Here is an 18,727-nt window from a genome sequence, read left to right as displayed (position 1 = left end):
TCAGATTTTTTCTCTATATTACAACAGGGCTCCAAGAAATTATAGGTATTAAAACGAGAATGAGAGAGTATGCTGCTAGTAGTAGGAGATAGGAAAGCTAGTAGTTCAGTAATTTTTAAAACATTGATATTCTTAACTACTTTAAAATAATGGCTCTCATGCTTGTTTAGGCACTTGGTATTTTGACCTATGATATATTCAATTACACTAAACAAGTTAGAAATAATTTTAAACTAGCAGAAAATATGATCATATGTTAAGCAATATAAAATCATATTCATACATATATGGTTCCATTTTTTGAAAAGATAAGTGGCCATGGGGAACCTCAGTGGCCCAGTTGGTTAAGCATTCAACCCTTGATTTTGGCTCAGGTCATGATCTCATGGTTCATGAGATGGAGCCCGTCTTTGGCTCTGTGCTGACAGCACAAATCCTGCTTGGAATTCTCTCTCCCTCTCTCTTTGCCCCTCCCCCGCTCATGCACATGCACACACTCTCTCAAAAATGAATAAACATTAAAAAAAAAAAAGATAGACAACTAAAGTAGATTGGCTATCTCAGTATACATTCTGTAAAATTCATCTGTTTCCTATTCATCTGTTATTTGTGAGTACTTCATAGTAGACAAAGTATAAAACATAAATTTTAGAATAAGTCAACCAAAACTCTTAAAAAGTCTGTACTATGGATTGGGAAAAAATGATTGGTAATCAATTTCAATGTTTCATTATCTCAGTTGAACTCACAAATATTTAGTATTGTTTGTTCCAAAGAACCATTTTGAACAAGATGTTCTCTGTTGAATAAATATTCTTATATATTTTATGTCCCCAGGTGAGTTTAACTGAGTCCTTATTGCTCAAAAGCTGACCCATTCTGGATGCCCATAGTTTAACCAAGGAAGGGAGGGACAAACTTTTGGACTTCCTCCCAGGTTGTTTTCAGTTATGTTATTAATTCACCTGTCTGTCTTACTTCAATTTTGTTTCCTTAAAGAAACTGTATACATTAAATTTATTATTGTATCTCCAGACTTGTACGCTGTATATAGTGACATCTGGATAGCAGTCTGACACATTTCTCAACTTTGAGAAAAGAAGCACACATGCACACACACACATACACACACAAACCTTTGAACAGTCAGAGTATGATGATAAATTGTAAGCACACAGAACGTCTAGAATGATAGAAACACTATTGCCAAATGAATAAGATGTAACTATAAATTTTAAGTCAAAGAAGCTGCCCTGAAAAATATTTCATGTCCTGTTTAGCCACAAGAAAAAGTAAACAGGTTGTCATGAAAGAAACAAGAAGAATATTATCCTCCATTTTTTTAGTATTTGCCCTCAACTAAGAAACTCAGATCTTTACAAAACAGAAACTGCTCAAGTCATAACATGTCAATAATGTTTATCTGGATCATAAGAGTGAATAGGCTAACATCTGTTTTCCTCAATTATAATATAGGCTCAATGTATTTCTAATCAAGCTTCCAGGAACATTTCACTGAGAGTGTAGCAAAATAATTCTAAAAAAAGTTTTACAAATGTCAACTGGAAAATATAAGATAAAAACAAATAGAAAGTGTAATAGTTCCATATGATAGCAACATTTATTAAGCAGCTATAAAATTGCATGTAGTTTGCTCAACAAATCAATGGGAAGAACAACTAAAGAATAAACACTTCAACATACTCTAAATGATATGAAAGTAATATATAATTAAGGAATATCAGAACCTTATTTAAAATAGGTTATTCAAATAATAGTGGTAGAAAAAATTACAACCTATTTAAAAAACCATAATTGTGTGTGATCCTTTATTACACACAAAAATAAACTAAAGTAAACTGGGAATTAAGTACAAAGATGTTTTTTCAAGTTTTTATTTAAATTCCAGTTAGTTAACATATGGTATAATTCAGTGTTCAGCAGGCACCAAACACTGGGTTATATACATATATATATATATTATATATATATATATATTATATATATATAATATACTTGTATATATATAATATATATTATATATATATAATATATATTATATATATATAATATATATAATATACAAGTATATATATAATATACTTGTATTAACACAATTAACTTTTGTAAGAACATGGGAAGGTAGATTTTATTAATTCCTCCTGTTTTGTGGATTTAGAATCTAAAGCTTTGAGAAGTTAAACAAGTTTTCCAAAAATACAGAACTATAAAGTGTTGGGAGCTTAAATCTAAACCCATTTCCAGAGTCTACAACCTCATGCACTACAGCAGACCAACTATTATTTTATCTCCTTATAAATTTAATAATTCACATTCTAGGAATAGAAGAACACAATCAGAGGGGTGATCAAATATTTATTTCTAATATATATCAAGGATTATTGTCTATGATAAAAATACTGTAAACTACTGAAATGTTAAACATAAACCATTATACACAAATAATATTAAGTATTATTCACCTATGCAACACAGAATCAACAACTAAGTGGCATTTGTTAAGCACTGTATTAGATGATAAGGATTAAATGAAACTTACATTTATGCTATCAAGGGGTTTACAGTCTGGTGGTGGGGAGAACAGTAAATAAAAAATTAAATCCATGGAGTAAAGTATGATAAGTTTAAGCACACATATAAGAAAGCAAATAAAAGAATAAAAGACTGGTAACTTGACCATTATAGTGGAGAATCAAGTGAGAGAGCTTCCTAGGGGAAGTAAAGTCTAAAATAAAGTCTAATATAAAAATGTAATATATGATTAACAGAAAATGATAAATAATATCAAGCAAATAGGACATACATCTGAGTATACACTACTATCCTAGTTAATAAATGTATATGTATGTGTACATATGTTGGCTTATTAAAAAAAGATAGTTATATATCATAAAATTCCTCATTAGTAGGATTGTGAGTGATTTTTGTTACCTTTTTAATCACAAAATTTTAATTGTATATAGTACACATATGTGTGTATAATTGCATGTACTTACATACATACAAGATATAATTAGAACAATCTCCAAATTATTAAACACATCCTTTGAAGTAACAACAAAACACATTCATGTCCTATTAACAACTGCTATGGGGAATAAAAAACACTGATAAAAGTGTTTTTGGTATTGAGCAGGTGAGTTACATTTTAAGCCAGATATGAAAAGCACATTTGGAATAATAAAAGATTAACAGACATGCAGTAGACTGCCTTAAATATTGGCCATCATAAAACTGGAAGAATGCTTGCACATTTCTACAATTGTTTACCTAAAACTCTTGAAATTCAGAATTTCTTATACTCTAAACATCTCTACAACCCTGGAGGCATTACCCTGTATTCAAGCACAGCTATATTTCTGAGGTGAAATGTGTAGATATTCACTCAATGTAGAATAAATAATGACCATAAATACATTCATACCTGTTTATGCTAGCTTTTGCTGCCAATAAGTTTTGGCTCCAAACTTAGGAAAAAAATTTTAAAGTGTTTTTCCAGATGTTATAAAATTCAGGAATTGTAAATGGAGTTGGGGATCTAAGAACAAAAACTTTTAGAAAGGTCTGTAAGGAAGCAATTAAGGAGCCATTGGCATTTGTAAGAACTGATGAGGAAAAGTCTGGATAGTTAGAGTAGGGTGTGATCTGGCATGTCTACTCTGCCACAGGTTGATTCCAGGATCAGAGACTGGTGTCTTTTGGTTTGGGCAAAGCAGTCACAAAATTGTCAGTGTTTGAGCAGAACAGAAAGCCAAGGCAAACACACAAGAGTTTGGAAGCGGTATTCCTTGTCTGCCAGGAGTAGGAAGGTGATGTAAGGAGAGGAGACAGGTGGCTCAGATCAGAATTTCTGCTTGGTCTCCTGTGCTCAGACATGAATTATCCTGAGTGGAACAAAGTTTCATAACTTTGTATGTAAAAAAAACACAAAAAACAAAAACAAAAACAAAAAAAACTTAGAAGAATTCCCCCAACATCCCATCAACTCTATAGAGAGGTTCCTTCTCTTTTATTATTACTATTATTATTATTGTTGTTGTTGTTGTTGTTGTCATTGTTAATCTTTATTTATTTTTGAGAGAGAAGAGTCAGAGTGCAAGCAGTGGAGGAACAAAGAGAGAGGGAGACACAGAATCCAAAGTAGGCTCCAGGCTCTGAGCTGTCAGCACAGAGCTGGACACAGGGCTCGAATTCACCAACTGTGAGTTCATGACCTGAGCTGAAGTCTGGTGCTTCACTGACTGAGCCACCCAAGCACCCCAGGTTACTTCTTGACCAAATAAGTATTGTTAAGCAAGGTATTCTAAAGATTTCCTACTAAGCATCAAAGTCACTGTGCAATTCTACAATGATAAGTACACCAAAAGGTCCAGGAGCCCAACAGCTAGGTAAAAACTTAACCACCCATGAAACAAGGGCAAATAGAAAAAAAGTACTGTCCTGAAGCCTAGCAGACACGGAAGAGGTGCTACAGAGTGAGAATCAGAACTGTATTAGAATATCTAGGCAATGGGAAAAATAATGAAGAGTGATATGTAACTTTAGATATTGGACTCATTGGAGGTATAACAAACAGCAATTAGTTCAGTGACAATTTCATGTTTGCTGAGGAGAAAAAGAATTCAAGAAAAGATAGAGGTTCAGGGAGTGCATCTGCAAGGAGATGGGTCTCCCTAGAGGTAACTTTAGGAACTGAAATCAGTGTGTAAGAGTTTCCTAGAGTTTTAAATTACAAATTGCAATGTGCATGTCTTTGCACACACACATAACTCTTTCACTTACCACCTCAAGGAAAAAAAAAAAAATCTCTGATGCCCCCTGGGAAATCTTACCACAGAAATAAATGACTTTTTGGCAGCTGAACACAGACATAAAATTATATATATTAATTTTTGGTCTAAGAATTACCGTTTTTAGGCAGATAATTGAATTCTTCAACCAGAATAAAATGATCTTATTGTGCTTTTAATGTGCACAGGAGTTCCATATAATTATTTTAGATGTTTGAGGGACATATACACAATTAATTTGGTTTTGAATGGTAGTTTTTTTTTTTTTTAACTTTTGATAAGCTTAGGGGAAAAGTATTCTCTTTCTGCTCCTATGATTTAAGTGAAACTGCTTCAGTAACTAAAATGCCTGGTGGCACAGACCTAGATCCTTTTATTGCTCAAATATAACTTCTCTCTCCTTCAACCCCAGGGTCCTCTATGACTCCTCACACTGGGGCCCTGTGAGCCCTTAAAGTGGAGCAGCTGGAGCATAGCCTGGCGGATGGTCTTGGTCTTCAAGCTGTAAATGACAGGGTTCAGTACAGGTGGTAAGAACAAATAAACATTGGCCAAAATGTTACAGACCACTTTTGGGGTGGAGCTGAAAAGGCGGTGTATAAAGGACAGGCTGATCATTGGCACATAGAAAACAGTGACAGCACAGATGTGACAGACACAAGTGCTGAGAGCTTTTTGTTGTTTCTTAGGGGCCACGATACTCAAGACGGTTCGGAGAATCAGAACGTAGGAGAAAAGAATGAACAGTAAGTCAGTGCCAGTCAGGTAGAGCTGAAGAAACATGCCCAAAAAATTGCTGATCCAGGGGTTGGAATATGTGTATTTAATCATATCTGGATGGTAGCAAAATGGGTGGGAAACCTCTTGGCCTCCGTGGAAAGATACTCTCGTCAAGGCTAGAATCATGGGAAAGATTAAAATTACTTGCCGTATGCAGATGACCAGTCCAATCAACAAGACTATCATGTCTGTGAAGACAATAGCATACTTCAGTGGGTTACAGATAGCCATGAAGCGGTCAAAGGCCATGGCTACCAGCACTGAAGACTCCAGGAAGGAGAAGCCATGTACAAAGAACATTTGAATGAGGCAAGCTTTCAAGCTAATCTCCCGGGCATGAAACCAGAGAACCCCAAGAACAGTGGGAAGGGTTGAGATGGTCAGACATAGATCAACAGCTGACAGCATGGCGAGGAAATAGTACATGGGCTTGTGAAGACTCCTCTCAACAATGATGACGAACAGAATCGTGCTGTTTCCCAAGAGGGCAATGGCATAGAGACAGCAGACAGGAATAGAGATCCAGACATGTGCAAGTTCCAGACCAGGAAATGCAGTGAGTAGGAAGTTTGAGGAAGATGATGTAGTGTTATTGAAAATCACCATGGTGGGTTGAGAACACACCCTGAAAAGAGAAACAACAATAGTAGTGTTTGTCCTATTGGTCCTTTTTTCAAGTTCTCTAGTATAAACTGTTCCCAAATTACACAGTTGTTTTTCTGTATTCAAAATCCTCCATCTAAATATGGCACCTATTGCATAATTCTACAGTATATTGACTTTGTCTTGTCAGAAACTGGCCCCAGTTTTCTTCCTCTGTCTTCTCCCAGTTATAACCATCAGTCTCTCTAGGCTCATCCCCACCCTACTGCTCAGACTAGTCCTAAGGCTGGAAGTGGGAAATGCATATAGGCTTATGTCATACACAAGCACACACACCAACACAGTGACAACTGATGGGTCTTTGCATTAAGTGCCCAAGCAGTATAGTTGCTCAAGAAATAGTAGACAAGCACACAAGAGCCACTGGGCACCTGTGATGGCATACTCCATGATTTTCTTGCTGGAAGCTGGTCTGGGATATTGTATCCGAAGGTATCCTTGTACCTCTATTAGCCAGCCTCTTCTAGTAGACTCTATTAGAAGTCTCCTTTTGGTATCTGGGTTTCTTTATTCCTTTTCCTATAGTGGGATGGTTTCTATAATTTGTCCCTTCCCACTCCATATATATATGGAACTTGGATTTATCTTATGTTCTAATTCTGTATCTCTGCATACTTTTCCAGGGTACTGAAATAAGTAGGTCTTATCCTCCTTTTCTCCATCTTACACCTTGGGATACTTGTTTCTACTCCTTCCCATGGATAGTTAGCATGTGACTCCGAACCAAGTCATTGTGAGTAGACTGCTCTAATGAATCCTGTGAAAATTCCAAACAGTATTCTGGAATACATGATTTCAGGTGTCCTAATCTAGATATAGCAGATACGCTTAGACAAAACACCCATATAAAAGTCATGAGAAAGGACACCTGGGTGGCTCAGTCGGTTAAGCATTTAACTCTTCATTTTGGCTCAGGTCATGATCTCACAGTTTGTGAGATGGAGCCCCATATTGAGCTGTGTGCTCACAGTTTGTAGCTTGCTTAGGATTATCTCTCTCCCTTTCTCTGCCCCTCCCCCATTCTCTCTCTCTCTCTCTCTCAAAATAAATAAACTAAAAATAAGTCATGGGAAGCACTCAGCAACATGTGATGAATGCCTTTGTAAAAAGCATGGATGGGATGGAAGTGGAGATTAATAACTAAACAGGAATCACTCTGAGACATGGAAAACTGAAGTGACATCACAAATTGGAATATAAAGTAGTTCACTGAGTGAGAAAGTGCATAGAATGGCAGCCGTATAGAAAACAGAGATGGTGTCATATTTAAGATGACTGTTGCAATTCTATTTAGGGTGTGTTCACTGACATCATCATTGCTGGTGTCATCATTGCTGATTTTAAAATTTGTACCTAGGGTATTTAGTCATCAACAAAGAGCTAAGAGGGGTGCCTGGGTGGATCAGCCAGTTAAGCATTTGACTTTGACTCAGGTCAGGATCTCACAGTTCATGAGTTCGAGCCCCATATTGGACTCTGCACTGACCATGTGGAGCCTGCTTGGAGTTCTTTCTCTCTCTCCTCTTTCTCTGATCCTCACCCACCTGCATTCTTTCTCTCAAAATAAATGAATGAACTCAAAAAAGAAAGATGGTAAATTCCAAAAAAAAAAAAAAAACCCAAAGAGCTAACAAAGAATAATATACTCATTTCAGGTGTTGTGTGGATCTGGCCAGCCATAAGTATTGTTATTTTTCAGTAATCTAGGTTTTCTGTCTTGTATCTGAGTGGATGCAAGAAATTTGCTAGTATCAGGTCCTGTGAGTTGCTACATAAACATAAATATAAGAGGTTGTTCCTTATTTTCTCCCCCTCCTCCAGTCTACTGAAGATGTTGATAGAAATAATCACTTGTTACTCCAAAGGAAAAAAAAATAGATGAATTGCTTTTTCTGGTATAATATTTAATATTGTTATATTATACATGTTTGGAAAAAAACACTAAGAATTAGGAAAACTAGGGCCAAATGAGATATAGATTACAAACTTGTTGTATCATGTCAACCATTTAGACTCTAAATGACTATTTCAATGTCAGTTACTGCTGATGGCCAGGGAAGCAGAAATTAATATAGAATATTTTTTGCATTCAAAACTCACTCAACTCAGAGGAATGAATAGTGTGAGAAGTCAAGGCAAAATATTATTGAAGAGTTATTACCACATGGGGACACAAGAGGAGAGTAGCCAGATAGGAAAGCAAAAGGCTATGATATTTCTGTTTTATTCTTCTCAACCTGATGAACACACACATTAAAAGTGAATCTCTAACCAACAATCACTGTGTCATCACTGGTGAATTCATATGAAGGAACTTCAAGGTTGAGAGGTGCAGGACCCTTCCTGATCCAGTCAGAAGTATCACAGTGTGACTCATGGCAAGAGAGGTTAGGGATCTGGACTTGAGTCCCAGGCTCCTTTCAAGCAGGCCTTCTGTACTTAAGTTGGTTGATTTGAAATATTTAAGAATTGCTAATAATGTATTTGCAAACAACAATGTGAAGTAAATTGAGTTTAATGTTAAATGCTTTCAATCATTTACCTAAAACGCCACTGTTAAACATTAAAAAAAAAGAGTGACTTTCTTCCATGATAACCATCCAAGAAACTCTCTGCAACACCAAATCACTCAATCTATTGACTCTTCTTCAATAGTACTTTACATGTGGTTTTTATAGCACTAAAAGTCTATTTCTTAATCACATTTATTTCTTCCTCTAGAATGCTGGCTCTCTGGGAATATAAAACATATGTATTCATCTTTTTATTTTCTCTAGAGAAAAGCTTGGTGATTGGTACATGGTAAAGATTCAAATAATTTAATTTAATTAGATGTATTAATGGGTAGATAAAAAAATTACAGATGATAGAGATATGGATAAACACTAGATAAGAGAAATATAAATTGAGCCTGGAAGTTTTGACGGAAGGATGAGCCAGAGGGAAATCATTTCCCTAGACACCAGGGAAAATATCCTCTCACTGACTGGAAGAAGGAGACTAGGTTAAGAGAAAAGGAGAATTATGATCCTTTGTATATGTCAACATTTACTATCCATCTTGTGTATAATTTTATATAAGCCCAGGAAAATGGATATAGATGTTTTTCTCCTATTTTAAAGAAAGGAAATCAAACTGGCAAGATAAAATAGTGTATCAAAGGTAAAATATGTACTGATTCAAAATTCAAAACAGATTTACTAACTCTAAAGTCTATCATTTTTCATTAAACCATAAACCATTTCTAGAAGCTAAGCTCATGAGAGAAGTTGAACAGTTGGGCAGTATGATTTTCTTCTTTTAAAATATAAGAATTGTTTATACTCTGTTGTATATACATATAAAAATTTAGAGGAGTGTTAGAGATGAGAAATCAGTAAAAGAGAGAACAATGTCCTCATGGTTTATTTAAAGAAGTATACCTGTGACATCCATGTATGTTTAGGAATATGTGTAAATATTTATATACTGATATTGTGTGTATCTCTGTGTGCTGGTGTATGTAGAGAGGAGTTTTTGAATTGAAGAGTAACTGAGAGATAAGATTACCATAAATAAGATACCAGTTATTTTCTATTCTTTGAATTGTATCTAATAAAGGACAAAAAGATGACACCGGATGATGTGAGGAAAGGAGGGTAGGAGGAGAGGAAACGATGGCTCATTTTGCTGCTGGAGAACTTGTTTCCTGTGGAATGTAGATATGTGGACAGGGAGTAAAGTTTTCCTCCCTAGATCTAGTGAGTTCATACACTCTGGAACTAGTTATGGAATTAAAGTTCAGTGCCTTCATTAATCAAGGTTTTCTCTGCACTGCCCTCTACCCAGAATAGGCTAGAGTTTTCTATTTTCAGTTCTCCATCTAATGGCCAGAAAGAAAGCAGTGTCTACCAATTCACATACAAAAGCCTAGATTCACTGACTTGGATAAGATCCACCCAATTCAGTAACTTAGTGACCCAAAGGTCAACATCCCTGCATCAGTAATGGTAAAAACCAATCCCTGGCATCAGTAATGGTAAAATCAGTCCATGTCATTTACCAATCCCAAACCTTCTGGTCATTTTTCAACACTGAAATCTATTCTGTCCACAATGTGGAAGCTTCCCTGACAGCTTCAGGCTATGTTAACCAGAAACTTCCCCTCTGCTGCTAAATATCTGCACCACTTCATGCTTGGAGCTTTCATTTTATTCTTTTTAATTTTTTTTAAGTTTACTTATATTGAGAAAGGGGGGGGGGGCATTGAGAGGGACTGAGAGAGGGAGAGAGACAGAATCCCAAGCAGGCTCTGCACCGTCAGCGCAGAACCTGATGTGGGGCTCAAAAGCACAAACAGTAGATCATGACCTGAGCCAAAATCAAGAGTTGGACACCCAACTGACTGAGACACCTGGGTGCTCCTCATTTGATTCTTAATACAGTAAGGAGGCATGGCTGATATTAGAATTATATATGCAGATGTCATCTCTTTTAACTGGAATGTGAGTTCCTTAAAATTTGGGTATTCCTGTTTTTCTTCTCCCAATGCTAGCTAGTAAAGTAGGATCTGGAACAATAGAAAGCTTCAGTTAGTAAGCTTAATGGTCTTGTCCACAGGCAGAGTTCTGAGTCCTATCTCTTTTTTGTTTATCCTCTTTTCTCTTGTCCTCTGTCTCCCTATCTCAGTTTTATCCAGGCTCCAGTACACCCCTCCATTTCTTCACCCCAGCTTACTTGTAGCTACTATCATTTATTGCACTTCTCTCTTCCCTCTGTCTCCTAGCGTTCCTCATGCTTTAATCCATTTGTCTCCCATCCCTTATTCATTTATGCACTCTTCTTACCTGTTCACATCAGCAGGAAACACCACCAACTTCTCTCCGTTTCCATCACATAGCAAGGACTAAACAAGCTCCCAAGAGTAGGGGCTTTATAGGAAAATCAGTAGAGTCATTAGGCAACAGAGAGCTGTCTTTATTAGTGAGTGTACTGGATGGAGCAAGAATTATGGGACCCATAAGAATATGTTCCTCTACAACAGCTCAGACACCTCTTCCTGACAGCTTCAAACTCTGCTCCCAGGCCCATGCAATCTCCATTCATCAGGGGTTGTAAGTTGAGTCCTGGCCCTGGGGGCTGACAGTAATGGATATCTTCTAAAACTGCCTGCCTGGATCCAATAACTACAATCATTCCTCCTCACCCTGCCTTAGGCTACAGAGTCTCAGCCAGGGAGGCTCCCTGAGTGTCAGAGTACGATTAAGAGAGTGCAAAGAAGTCTTTCTTCTGTTCTCTATTCCAAAATGTACTCTTCCTAATAGGTCTCATTGTCCCCGTGGCAATTCCCATGTCCCTCCTCTTACCCAGGAGCCCCTCCTAAGAAGCCATCCTATTCACTGAGTCACATCTGCAGCCCACCTATCCTTCTAAGTATAATGAAACTAGCACTTGATGAACTCATGATACATGCCAAGAATCGTACTAAACCCTTTAAACACATTATTGTATTTATTCATCATCAAGCCTATGGGTTTAGTATTATTTTCCGTTGTTTCACAGATAAAGAAATTGAAACTCAGGTTTTGAATAACTTTACCCATCTAAAAGTTAGCAAGTTACAGAGCTGGCATTCAAGTCCATGTTTGTCTTACTCTAAATCTTAACCTATATACTATACTGCCTTCTATAGTCAACTGTTTCCACTATATCTTCAGAAAATATGGTTGAAAACACAGTCCTCAATCTATTCATCCTACCTCTGCATAGTAGGCAGTGAATTAATACTTCTGACCATATCTAATAATCATTTACTTTTTATCCTCCTTGAAACATTTTCCTGTCCATATTCTTGTATCTTTATTGGGAACACTGAAGAAAGATATTGATCCCAATGAGTATGTAGAGAGATTAAGAAACTCCATAAAGTTACTTGGTAGGTAATGTTCATATTTATATGCAAACACCACCCCTTTCCACTGGTTCCCATCAGCAAAAATGAGTGGCTCTAGAAATTTCAAATGAGACTTACTAATACTAAATGGGACAAAGAGGTTTGGAAGCATGGAATCAATCTTGATAAAGTTCAGTTTTCATTCACTTGTTAATTTTTAAAAAATACATGTTGAGCGTATATCATATATGTTCTGAACTACATTAAGTACCTGGGATAGACTTAAATGAAGTTAAAAGGGTCCCTGTTCTTATGAAGTATACAGAATAGCAGGGAAGATATACTATTAATAGTTATGGTACAGTATGAGAAATTCTTAACATAATTACAGCCATGTCAGAAAAGCTTTCTGGACAAAAATGAAGTGGAAATAAAATTAAAATTTAAAGTATATGTATAGTTTCCTATTCTTCCAGTTCATTGAGGGCACCATTCTCTCATACTCCTCATTTGTTACTTTCATTTTAATATTTTTCTCTCGCTTCAACCTGTTGCACATACACACCTTATATTTATAAAAAATACTCAAAGAACATACAAATAAACACAAAAAGCAAAAGAACAGAAATGTCCTATGTTAAGTGTTGGATACCAAAGTGATTATAATGGAGCAAAAATAATCTGGGAATTTTTCTTTAAAAGATTGTTAATGACATATAATGGAAGTGTTCAGCAATAAAAAGGAAGAAACAACCAATACATACTACAACATGAATGAATCTCAAATGCATTATGCTAAGAAGCCAGACATGGGAGACTACACACTGCAGGGTCCAAGATACCCTGGAGAAAGGAGAATTACAAGCATGGAGAATAAATCAGTTCTTGCCAGGAGTGAGTGGGTATGGATAGAGGGGTTGATGACAAAGAGGTGGCATGAGGGAATTTTGGAGAGTGATGTGAATTTTCTGTATTTTGGTGTCAGTGGTAGTTACGTGACTCTATCCATTTGTCAAAAGTTTATTAAAACCGATACTAAATTTATTTAGTATTATTTATTTATACATTTATTTTATATAAATGTTCATAAGCTGTGGAGTGATTGGCTGGCTCAGTCAGAAGAGCATGTGACTCTTGATCTCAGGGTTGTGAGTTCAAGCCCCACATGGGGTATAGAGATTACTTAAAGAAATAAAACTTTTCAGAATGTTGGTAAGCTGTTATATACCATTTTAAGAAAGGAAAATGCATATTTTTATCAGTTTACTTAAGATAAATTATTGCTTTCATCAAAACCATTATGCAAGGGCATATGATAACTCATATTTGTACTGTTCAATACAGTAGCTACTAGCTACATGTGACCATTTGCATTTATATTTCAATTAATTAAAATCAAATAAAAGTAACAAATTCAGTTCCTTGGTTGTACTATCGAAGTTTCAAATGCTCAATAGCTATGTGTGGCTAGTGGTTATGCACTAAATAACAGAGATTTCCATCACTGCAGGAAATTCTATTGGACAGTACCGCATTGGATACCCTTCCCTGACTTGACTGCATTTGCACAGAACTCATAGATGCCATTAATGGCCAATCCTGTTCCCACAGAATGCTCGGACAATCCGCTGCCGGATCTGCTTGGTCCTAACACTGTACACAACAGGATTGAGCAGAGGAGGGAGCAGCAGGTAGATATTGGCCATAAGTGTGGGTATTATTGGTGACAAATGCTTCCCAAAGCGGTGAATCAGAGTCATGCCAATGAGAGGCACATAGAAGAGCAGTACTGCACAGATATGAGAGAAGCAGGTATTAAGAGCCTTAAGTCTCTCTTCTCTGGAAGCAATGCCCAGCACTGCATGGAGGATTAGAAAGTAAGAAATCAAAAGGATCAAGGCATCTAGTACAATGATGAAGATCACAGCCAGCAGACCATAGATGCTATTGACACGGGTGTCAGCACAGGCAAGCCTCATGGCATCCTGATGGAGACAGTATGCGTGGGAAAGGACATTGGAGTGGCAGAAAGGTAGCCTTTTGATGAGGAAAGGCACAGGGAGCACTATACTCACACTCCGTAGCAGGACTGCTGCTCCAATTTTGATGATGACTCCATGAGTGAGAATGGTAGCATAGCGCAAAGGGAAGCGAATAGCCACAAAGCGATCAAAGGCCATGGCGACCAGAACACCTGATTCCACTCCTCCAAAGTTGTGGATAAAGAACATCTGAGTGATGCAGACATCAAGGGTTACTGAGCGCCAGTCAAACAAGTGAACACTTATCATGGTGGGCATGGAAGATAATGAAAGGCTAAGGTCAGTGGCAGCTAGCATAGCCAGAAAATAATACATGGGTTCATGGAGACTTCGCTCAACCTTTATGACAACAAGGATAATGAAATTACCTAGGAATGTGGTACTGTAAAGAAGGCAGAGGGGCAAGGCCATCCAGAAGTCTTTCTCTGGCATTCCTGGAATCCCAATCAGGGTAAAGGTCTGATGGTTATGAATAGTTTGGTTGAACAGTGACATAGTGGAATGAAGGTCTGCACAAAAACAGAAGAACTCATTAAGTCAAACAGCTTCAATTAGAATCAATAGCAATAAGTATTGAGATGGGGGGCGCCTGGGTGGCGCAGTCGGTTAAGCGTCCGACTTCAGCCAGGTCACGATCTCGCGATCCGTGAGTTCGAGCCCCGCATCAGGCTCTGGGCTGATGGCTCGGAGCCTGGAGCCTGTTTTGGATTCTGTGTCTCCCTCTCTCTCTGCCCCTCCCCCGTTCATGCTCTGTCTCTCTCTGTCCCAAAAATAAATAAAAAACGTTGGAAAAAAAAATTTTTAAATAAGTATTGAGATGGTAGCCATAAGAGGGAGTGACTTAAATATTATTCTAATACACTCATGTATTAGTATCACATTAGTATTCTGTATCACAGTCTGATACAGAAATTGATGGTCCTACTCCATGAGGCAATAATTCCTATTAGTGATCATCATATGCTAGAATACGTAGGAGAAAGGAAAAGAAAAACTTCAACCAACACCTGCACCCAATAGGAATATAATTCATCTGGAAACATCAAGGAGTTAGCTGACTTGCTTCTTTGCTAAGGAAGAATTTTATATTGTACATTCACGTGGGTAATGAACCAAACAGGTAATGTTAGCAAGCACAAATGTGACCTAATGGCTGTTCATAAACACGGACATGCAGATGTGTGTATATGTGTGTGTATCTTAATTGTGATCTTAAATTGTTGTAACTTACACATAATGCTCTTTTGGAACCTAATTTTTCTACCTGCATGATATGGGACAGAGAATGAAAGTTACTCTTTAAGTACCTTTAAAGTACTCTTTAAAGCTCTGCCCTCTGCATTCTTGGGAGTCTGTGGGTACTAAAAGGACTGAGTTTGCAGCAGATGATGGAAGGAGAAGTTACTCTGGCTGCCAAAGAACTTTAGAAAGACCCACTATGGTAGACAGAATAGGGGTCTCCCAGGATGTGCACATCCTAATTCTTGAAATGTGTGAATATGTTAGCTTGCATGGCAAAAGAGACTTCACAGATGTTATTAACGTTAAGGATCTCAAGATGTGGAGATTATCCTGGATTACCAAAGTAGGCCACATCTAATCATATGAGTCCTTAAAACAAGAAATTTTCCCAGCTGCAGAGAACCAGAGAGATAGCAGCATGAGAAAGACTCAGCTCAACTGGTGAAGATGAAGGAAGGGGACCAAGAGCCAAGAAATGTGGGTAGCCTCTAGAAGCTGGAAAGGCAATGGAACAGAATTTTCCCTAGAGTCTTCAGAAAGGGAGGCAGACTTGCTAACACCTTGATTTTAGACCAGTCTTCTGGGACTTCTGAATTTAAGAACTGTAAGATAGTAACTATGTATATTATAAGCCACTACATTGTGGTAATGTGTTATGGAATAAGTAGAAAACTAATATTCAGAGAAGCCAAAGAAGAGTTGCTTTAGCTCCTTTTCAGAAACTTTCCAACTCTTCCCATTCAGTCTCATTTACTCAGGACTTTTTTCTTTGGTAAAAAATGAAATGAATGAGGGGCGCCTGGGTGGCTCAGTTGGTTAAGTGTCTGGCTTCAGCTCAGGTCATGATCTCACGGTTTGTGAGTTTGAGCCCCACGTCGGGCTCTGTGCTGACAGCTCAGAGCCTGGAGCCTGCTTCGGATTCTGTGTCTCCCTCTCTCTCTGTCTCTCTCTCTCTCTCTCTCTCTCTCAAAAATCAATAAAAATTTTTAAAAAATCTCTAGAAATGAAATGAATGAAATGAAATTAATTCCACACATGGAGAAGTCCCAAAAGACAAAGTTCAAACATTGGTCAGATTGGTGAAGTCACTGTTCCCGGTGTTAAAAATTCAACTGGACTTAAGTTTCCCTGCGCCTCCATAAAGACTTCTCCTTCTCTGCCCATATTTCTATGTGGCTGTTGTATAAACTCCACCTTGAGTTACCAGTAACTATATTTCCCACTCTGAGTAAAGCCTACATGGATCTATGGGCTATTCTAGACATTAATGCCTAGCACTTGCATTGACAAAGATCAATATGAAAATTTTGGTGCCACACAGCTCTCTTCTATTTCAATTATTTGCTATTATCTTCAGGAAAATATATCCAAATGTGCAGCTGAACTAATCACTTTTTGGGCCAGTGTAGCCACAACTAATAAGAGTTTAGAATTAAAAGAAAGAGTAGTACTATCGTGGCTCTTAATGTTTTTTGAGTTATAACCCTATGAGAATCTCATAAAGAGTCTCCCAAATAAGAATGTTCACACACACACACACACACACACGCACACACAAAGTTGTGTATAAAAATTAAGTGAATTCATACATTATTGAAGCCCATCTCAAGACTCACATTAGAGAAAATGGAATAGGAACCTGGGGTCACAAAAAGGAGAAAAGTTACTAGACAAAGCACAAGGAGCAAAGAGCTCTGGATGCTTGGGCATGAATAGAGATAGAATAGAGTTATTCCAAGTTTCCTGTAAGTCAATAGTTTAGTTCTACACCGTCTAATATTGTAGCCACTAGACATTTGTGCCTATTTACATTTAAATTCATTAAATTAAATTAAGTATCAGTACCTTAGTTGTACTAGCCATGTTTCAAGTGTTCAATAACTACGTAAGGTTAATGGCCATTGAACTGTGTCATACAGACACAGAAGATTTCCATCACTGTAGAAATTTCTATTGGAATTTGGAAAATTGGTCCAGCAGAATACAGATTTAAAGGATCCCAACATTCTGGCTGACATCTTGAGAACTCTTAGATCCACTTGGTTTTGTGGGTCTTTTACCTATATACTGCATAACTTGTGTCTCATTATATATTTTTCTCTTTGTCTCTTTTCTGGAAATTTAACTAAGAAAATAGTTTTAAAACTAAAAAACCCTGGAGATAGATAACCTGGGTTTGAATCCTGGTTCTATGACTTTGGACAAGTTACTTAATCTCTGTGCTTCATTCCTTACCTCTTTAAAATGAAAATGAAAATAATAGTACCTACCATGGGATAGTTAAAAGTATTCACTGGTAATATTGATAGGGCATTTGGATGAGAACAGGCATAGAAAAAACACTCATTAAATTGCAGCTCTAATCAATATTTATCTATTATCTATAAATTTTTTAATGTTTAGTTAACTGTGAAAATTACCTTTCAAAGTATTTATGTCATGAAATCTATTTATGTGCTGATAAATGTATCTACCTACCCATATATCATTCATATTTTTTTTATCAAATTCAATATTACCTAAACCTCTCCATCCCTCAGCCATTTTAGCCCAACACTGAAAATCAGTGGCTTGCAGGTGATGGCTGTTTCAGTGCTCACGATGGGGAACCCTATGGATCTGTGCTCAGTGATTCTGCACCTAATTATGAATGCTTGCTGTAAAGAATTTATTGGAAGTAGATCCTAGATAAATCAGATATGAAAGAATTATGTACTAGTAGGAGTCATGGGTAGTTAAAATCAGTAAGAGAAGAGAAGAATAAGGACAAGTGATTCTGAGGGACTAGAACCCCAAAAGCAACACCACACTGACCATCTGAGGTGCTCAATCCCAAAGGCCAGCACAGTCCTTCCAGAATTCAAGATGAGGATTACAAACTAGATTCTTGATTCCTTAAGATCTAAAGAATTCAGGAAAAGCTTTTCATGTTTAGTTAATTTATGATTAATGACTTCATATTTGTCAAATGCCTACTAAGTGCCAGGCATGCCATTGTAATCAGAGGACCAAAAGGAGCAACTTCTTTCCTTATCAAAGAACACATGAAAAACAAGATCAGATATAGGGGAGGAATGTGTGCCCAGGGTTGAACAAAGACATGCTTTACAGATGGGTCAATATTGCAGTTTGTATCCCCAGCTGGACACAGCTTAACTCTCTCCATCAATATTAGTTACACACCATGGACAGGATCAAACCTAAACTTTCCACACAACAGAAGGACTGGAGCTTCTGTGGCTTATGAAGCATATTTGGGGATGGAGCTGGAGGAGAAGGTAGGCAACAAGAGTCTTTTCTATCCACTATGGAACTAT

The 18,727-nt window shown here is 37.1% G+C and overlaps 2 protein-coding genes across 2 annotated transcripts; both read right to left on the bottom strand.

Annotated features, from left to right (window-relative positions):
• Positions 1-5,213: 5,213 nt before the first annotated feature.
• Positions 5,214-6,301, bottom strand: LOC131487338 (olfactory receptor 51T1). The gene has a single exon (XM_058687969.1). The coding sequence runs from the start codon at positions 6,195-6,197 to the stop codon at positions 5,214-5,216; it is 984 nt and encodes a 327-aa protein (XP_058543952.1). The 5' UTR covers positions 6,198-6,301.
• Positions 6,302-13,712: 7,411 nt separating this feature from the next.
• LOC131487340 (olfactory receptor 51H1-like) lies at positions 13,713-14,674 on the bottom strand. Its single transcript, XM_058687971.1, has one exon. The coding sequence runs from the start codon at positions 14,661-14,663 to the stop codon at positions 13,713-13,715; it is 951 nt and encodes a 316-aa protein (XP_058543954.1). The 5' UTR covers positions 14,664-14,674.
• Positions 14,675-18,727: the final 4,053 nt, after the last annotated feature.

Source organism: Neofelis nebulosa, chromosome 10 (assembly GCF_028018385.1).
Source record: "Neofelis nebulosa isolate mNeoNeb1 chromosome 10, mNeoNeb1.pri, whole genome shotgun sequence".
NCBI lineage: Eukaryota > Metazoa > Chordata > Mammalia > Carnivora > Felidae > Neofelis > Neofelis nebulosa.
Note: the sequence above shows the minus strand (reverse complement) of the source record. Positions and strands in the feature narration are given on the sequence as shown.